Source organism: Vicugna pacos, chromosome 2 (genome assembly GCF_048564905.1).
Source record: "Vicugna pacos chromosome 2, VicPac4, whole genome shotgun sequence".
In the NCBI taxonomy this organism is placed as follows: domain Eukaryota; kingdom Metazoa; phylum Chordata; class Mammalia; order Artiodactyla; family Camelidae; genus Vicugna; species Vicugna pacos.
The window spans coordinates 49,029,337-49,036,550 of NC_132988.1; the positions used below are offsets into that span (position 1 = coordinate 49,029,337).

The 7,214-nt window shown below is 40.9% G+C and overlaps 1 protein-coding gene across 3 annotated transcripts in view; it reads left to right on the top strand.

Annotated features, from left to right (window-relative positions):
- Positions 1-4,378, top strand: part of CENPE (centromere protein E) — a 69,071-nt gene extending 64,693 nt beyond the window's left edge. For all 3 annotated transcript variants that reach the window (XM_072939551.1, XM_031690480.2, XM_072939556.1), the window contains 2 exons: positions 1,206-1,492; positions 3,886-4,378. In XM_072939551.1, the coding sequence (XP_072795652.1) occupies positions 1,206-1,492; positions 3,886-3,980 (382 nt within the window). In that variant the 3' untranslated portion in view covers positions 3,981-4,378. The remainder of the gene's footprint in view (positions 1-1,205; positions 1,493-3,885) is intronic.
- Positions 4,379-7,214: the final 2,836 nt, after the last annotated feature.

The window sequence follows — 7,214 nt, forward strand, 5'->3', positions numbered from 1 at the left end:
TATGAAAGGGATCAGACCTTGTGCAGGTGTGGGGAGGGGTGGTGGTCAGACCAATCTGTAAGAATAGACGTGAAAGACGAGCAGAAATGAGGCCAGATGAAAGGAGAGGTGGGTGAGCCTTCCAGGCTGAGGGAACAGCATGTGCACAGGCTCTGAGTCAGGAAGAGTAGCCAGTAGGTGGAACTGAAAGACATGCAGTGTGGCCAGGGCATAGAAAATAGGACAGAGTGAGGTGCAAGGTGAGTTGCCAGAGGTAAGTGGTCCAGGTTACACAGGCCTTTATAGGTCGTTCTGAGGACCTTTGGTATCTTAAACATAATGAAGGATTGTCACCACTGGCAGAATTTCAGCCAAGGCCTGATGAGATCAGGTAGTATCTCAGTACAGGAGGCCACAATTTAGGGATCTGTTGTTGTGAAAGCAAAAGATAATTATGGCATGGACTACAATGGTGCAAATGGGAATAAAAATAAGGTGAATTTTATATGTATCAACAGACGTGGCTGAAAGAAAATAAAGCAGAGAAGGGCCACTAGCATTGCTGCCCTGGTTTCTTTCTGGAGAACCTAGATAAATGCTGCTGGCATTTCCTGTAAGAAGCAAGACTATGAAATCCAGAAAAGCACCATGAATCATTTCTCTTAAAATAACAAAAGTACATTACATTAGATCCATCTATCCAGAAGACTAATTTATCAAATTATGCCCACAAATTATCAATAGATAAACCCCTAGATGGTAAAATTAATTCATTTAAAAACCTAATATCAGGGGGGAGGTATAGCTCAAGTGGTAGAGCACATGCTTAGCATACACAAGGTCCTGGGTTCAACCCCCAGTGCCTCCATTAAAAAAATAAACCTAATTACCTCCCCCCAAACAAATAAAAGAAAGAAAGAAAGAAAATTTGAAAAAAAAAAAACAAAACCTAATGTCATGGTCTGCTTTCTTTTCAAAACTCTATGATTATGGAGATATACTACAATTACCCAATTTATAGTGACCTCATTTCATTTTCTGAACTGTGGAAATGTCCAAACAGGAGCCATTAGGTTGACGTTAAAATATAACGATGATAGAATGGTAAATTATATGTTATGTACATTTTACCACGATTTTTATACAATTTTTTTAATTTAAATGTGAACACATTGCAGGAATTGCAGTCTTATGGTCTCCTTTTTTTTTCCCCCTCTACATTTAAGCAATAATCATGATCTTTCCAATGAGGTCAAAACATGGAAGGAAAGAACCCTTAAAAGAGAGGCTCACAAAGAAGTCACTTGTGAGAATTCTCCAAAGTCTCCTAAAGTGACTGGAACAGCCTCTAAAAAGAGATACCACCTGCCTTCTCAGTGCAAGGAGCGGAACATCCAAGACCCTGTGCCAAAGGAATCACCAAAGTCTTGGATTTTTGATAGGCGATCAAAGTCTTTGCTGGTGCCTCCTCCAGTCCGCTATTTTGATAACTCAAGTTTAGGCCTTTGCGCAGGTAGGTAAATGTGCTGGTTACTTGGCAGTGGGGGGAGAACAGTTGGAACCCTGTATCATGTGGCCCACAGGGCATGTGTAGACGAAAGGGACGATGTGGATAAAGCTCGCAGTGCGCAGACTTCACTGCTGCTTCTGTGTGAGAAGTTTCTCCAAAGCACAGGTCTGAAGTGCAATCACTTTTTACCCTAAGTGAAGTTTTTTGGGGTTTTTTGGTATGTAAAAATTTTGTGAGTTATTACTTAGCAAATCAAATGTGAAAATAAGACATTGTTTCTTTATACAAGAAAACCACCCCAAGTGAAGTCTTTATTCTGCCTCTTAGATCCTCAGCTTTTCCAAGGATGGACAATCAACTCTCCCAAGGACATAAAGACACTACCCTATAAACAAAAATACTTTTCCAGAAAAATACTTTCTTATCAATTTAATGGGCTGGTATTTCCAATAGGATTATGTTCAATTTACACAAGCCAGATCATAGACTTGTATCATTTACTTATTCATTCAATCAACAGAATTTGTTTTTATTTCAGCTCTGTGTCACATATTATACCCTAAGGATACATCAGTAAGCAAAACCAGATATGGTCCCTGCCCTCCTACAGCGTATAGTCTAATAGGTGTAGACAGTAATCAAGTAGTTAGGAAAACAAGAAAAATTCTAGAGTGCAAAAGGCTATGAGGCTTAATAGTTTTCTGTTTTAGGAATATTACGGAAGTGTTCCTGAAGAAGGGAACTGAGGGCTTAGAGGCTGATGGGAGTTAGCCTAACAAAGAGGGGAGGAAAAGGCATTCAGGCAGATGGAGCAGTGACAGCCCCAGCCAGGGTGGGAGGAAGCACAATCAGGGAAGGGCTGACAGCAGTCCAGCATGGCCAAGGCACAGTGCACACAGGCTGCTGTGGAAGCGGTCAGTGAGTCCAGAGAAAGGGGAGAGCCGGGTGCGTGGGGCTTTGTAGGTGGTATAAAGGAATTTAAACTTGACCTGGAAAGCATATAGAGGAAGCCTTTGAAAGATTTTAAATGCAAGGGAACGTGATGAGTTATAAATTTTGAAAGCATTACCTCAGCTATAAGGTAACCAACAAATCATAGGAGCAAGATCTCGGCAGTTGCCTGAGCAAGAGTGACAGCACCAACTGGGGCAGGTGCAATAGATGGAGAGATGTGGACAGACAGGAGAGATTGCGGGGTAGAATCAGCTGTGCCAGGTGCCTAACTGGATGGAGTGGGGTGGTGTCAAGGATCACCCCCAGCTCTGGGGCTGCTGTACACAGAAGTGGGGGGTGGGGCAGGAGCAGCTCTGTCACGTGGTATGTGTCTGTCTTTCTCACCACGTAGCATTTCCCACATGCCCAGTTGTGCATGGCCACAGCCCTCTGACAGGATGTCTACCTGTGAGAAGTACCCTCCTGTGCTTTTCTAGAAATCTGAAGCAGCAGACTTGGACACCAAGAGAGGCAGCTGCCGATCATGTAAAGCTCTGAGCACAGGTTGCCAGGGCTTGTGAGAGCTTTACTTTGTGACGCCAAAGGCATCAATCCATTCTCATCAACTACACATCAGAATTGAATCAAGTCAGCAGTCTGACAGGTAGTAAGGAGCAGAGCAATTTGGAAAAAAATCTTGAACTATTCACTTCATTCATTTAAAGACATAGTCCCAGCTTGAATTAGTACAATATCAGTCTAAATAAATTTAATATCAGTTTCAATTTTAATTATAAAAGGAAATTTGTATCATCTCAAAGCTTAAGAGAATAGCCAAGACCAGTTATGCTAGACTTACTTTAGATATTGTTCATAAACAAATAGATTCAGTTGAAGTGCTTTTTAAAGGCTCAAAGGAAACTTTAATTCTGAATTCGTCAGTTTCTGATTTAGCTTTCCCTCCAGCCTACTCTTATTTATTTCACTTAAAGATAGTATCAGAGAGATCCATGTTTAAAACACTTAGGCATTTATATCTGAGGTTGGATTAATTCATATTATGCATGTGCCTTTGGCACTGTCAGATAAAATCAAAAGGTGATTATAAAACCTTAACAGTTTTTCCAAAGACTCTTCTAAAATGGGTGTGTGTGTGTGTTTACAGCACTTCACTTCATTGACTAGTATTTAACAAACATTTACGGACCTTTCATTAGCTAGCATTTCCTTGGGGAACTTTTGCTGTATTTTATGAGAAAATGGGGAAGAAACTTCTCTAACTCTGATGAAGTGAAATCTACCTTTTTAGTGAGGACATTAACAACCATGTTAAAGTGCCATGTTTCATTCTTCATTTATCTCTGCTTTCCTCAGCATCCTTTCCACTTCAGTTTTATTTGGGTTTTGTATATTTTTTTTTACTAAGATTATTTATATTTTGGGTTTTTTTTTTTTTCCCTCAGAAGAACAAACTGCTGGAGCAGAGACCGCGGATCCGCAGCCAGGTCCTTGGCACGCCTCCTCAGGAAAAGATGTGCCCGAGTGCAAGACTCAGTAGACACCTCTCTGTCACTTTCCTGGGGGCCCAGCGTTCCATGTTTGGAAATGCCTGTGTTTATTACTTTATGTGTCTGTCCCCAGTAATGATGTCATGGTCCAACTTAATTTTAGTTCAGTTTTCACTTTGCCACTGGAATTGGAAGATGAAGGAACGGGATGCTTTCTCGTAATTTAGGATGGTGATAGCAATACCTTCTTCTTGAATGTGGTAATTCTTTAGAAGTTAAATAGTTTTATTTATTTATATGTTTTGTAAAGAATAAAGTTATTGGAGGAAATTTCCAATCTTTCCATGTATACATAAAGATAAATTTTTATTAATGTAAAGTTATCCACATATGACTTACAGAATTCCAATGCATAATTTGTAAATTAATATAAAGCATCACTTAAATAACAAAATTGCAGGCTCTTTTTTTAGTACCTTGAACATTTAATAAATATCTGGTTAGTTGTTCTGAATCACAGCACCCTGTAATATTAACTCATGGTTTCTTGGTGGGTACTTGGTATATTTGGCTTTCCTCTCATCTTGTTTGTTAACTTACAGAATTTTGCTATAAAAATATGCATATGCATTCTGAATTTAGGTTGTTAATGGATCGCAAGTGATAGGACCTCTTCATTTTCTAGACCTAATCTTCCTTTTGCTGTAATAGCTGTAAAAGTTGTTTCTCGCGTTTCAGTTAGCACCCACCTACTCCCTAGGCAAGCACTCTGAATTGGTAGGTTTGTTATTAGACTTTGTGCTCGATAGCACTTCATTCCCAGCAGGACGAGCCACACAGGTCATTTATTCTACCCTTTCACTTTAGACCAGGGGAAACAGCACCAGAGCTTCTGTCAAAGTAAAATTTCCTAAACCTGGGTCCCCACAAATACGTAAGGCATCTGAGGGGGACTTCATGCAGCCTGTAAAACCTCTGAAATTTAATGTTAACTTTTGCGTGTGGATTCATTTTTCTAGGATACTTTCTTTTATATCCCAGAGGAGTCTCTGACCCTATAAGAGGTTATGAACTAGAGTTGTAGAGAGTATCTGATATTTTATATCATATGCCTTTGAAAAACCACATAAAACAGCAAGATGCATAAGGTTCAGAACAGAGTTAGTGATTTGAAGGCATCCCTGGCTCTTGGGTAAGAAGATGTATTCAAAGAGAGCGGTTATGAATTGTATCATAGCAACCATTCTAAAGTCTCTGGATTGGACACTTTACACACTGTCACAAAAATTCACTAGGTCTAAGGAGAAAGTGTCCCCTCCCAGATCCTCCCCCGGGCCTGGTTTTCCTTCCTACCCTCACCCAAACAAGACACTAGAACAGCACCGCAGGTTCGATTCTTTACAATGTCTGCTTCTCCCCCAAAGGGGTAGGTAAGTTCACCTGAATAATAAAACTACTTTAAAGGCCATTAAAAATGTAATCAGTCATCAGGTTTCCAGTCTAGTGGAATGTTGCTTAACTCTTAAATTTGGATGTCCATTTCCTTGGATTTGGGAAGATTTTGGCCATTATTTCTTCAAATCAACTTTTTGTCCCCATATCTCTTCTTCTGGAAGTAAATGCTTATTATATTGGTCTGCTTGCTAAAAGACCTTAAGCTGTCTTCATTTTTCTTTTTTTTTTTCTTTTTGCTTCTCTGACTGGATACAAATGAGCTGTCTTCTACTTTGTTGATTCCTCTGCTGATCAAGTATGCTATTGAACTCCTCTAGTGAATTTTTCAATTCAATTGTAGTCTTTAGCACCAGAATTTGGTTCTTTTTTATAGTTTCTGCTTATTTGTTAATAGTCTCATTTTGTTCATGCGTCATTTTCCTGATTTCTTAAGTCTGCATTCTCTTATAGATCATTGAGCTTCTTTAAAACTATTACTTTGAATTATTTGGTAGATAATTCTTAAATCGCCTTTTTTTGGAGTTGGTTTCTGGAGATTCATTTTGTTCCTTTGAATAGGCCATGTTTCTCTGCTGCTTTGTGTGCCTTCTGACCTGCTGAGTTTTATGCATTTGAAAAGACAGCCACGTCTCGCTTCATATAGGGGAACACCCTCATCAGTCAGCTCACTTATAGATTCTTGGCGCCTCTGAAACCTTTTTTGGGGGACGCTGCTGCTGTGGGCTTGTGTGTGTGATCTGCCAGCTAGAGGTTGCCAGTTTCTTTTTCAGGAGCTCAATCTCTTTCTCCCTCTGGTGTCTGTCTGCAGTACTGCAGCTGCTTTGGTGCTGCAGCAGGAAGCCACCCCACTGTCCTTTTTTCTCATTGGCCCCCCAGGCATCCAAAGTAGTCAGCACCCGAAGTTAGGCAAGACACAAACCAGTCACTTGTGCAGCCGTCCAGAAAGCTGGAACACCAGACACACACCCTACTCTTCTTTCTCCCTCCCAAGAATAAAGCTTCAAGTTGGGCACCTTCTGACTACAGAGCCACACCAGCCTCTGCTGGGGGCTCAGTAGGCCCTCTGGTGCCAAGCCATGCCAGTGCCATCAGCACTCCAAGTCAGGCGAGGGGAAACAGTCCCTCAGGCAGCCCTCGAAAAGCTGGACGTTTGGGTGAATTTTCCACTCTTCTCTTTTCTCCTGTTCCCCATGATGGGGAAACTATGAGCCAGGGCTAAGCTCTGCTGACCTGGGGGAGGGGTAGCCGCAGAGTGAAACGACTTCAGAGTGACACCCACTTCAGCATGGCTCTTCTCAGCTTTGCGCGCACGTAGGGTACTGCAACTCCTTAACTGGCTTCTGAAGTTCTCAGCAAACGATTCTGGTCCATATGTTGTTGTTAAGTCGATGTCTGTCGGGGAAAGAGAGCTGGCACTTGTATTTCTCCATCTTGTTGACTGCCCACCTGGGATGTTGCTTAACTCTAATGATCTCAGTTTCAATATTGTGATGAGTGATTGTGAAGGAATGATGGAAATCAGCAATGGAAACTTATCAGAATGTTAAAAAGCAGTAATGTGGTCAGATGATACTAAAATGGTCTGAAAGGTAAAATCAGAGCCAGAGAAGACAAAATATATTTATTGTTCTTGGGAAACATGTTCCTGAGCCTGGCAGATTATATTCAGGAAACTTGCTGAGAGCTCACTGTTCATACTCAGCAAATATTAAATGCCTACTGTGTGCTTAGTGTTGGTCTCGGCCCCAAAAGGCACTGCCTTTGTGGAACTCATACTGTATTTGGAAAACGAATTACTCATATACTTTTAACATGAGCTGATCACAATG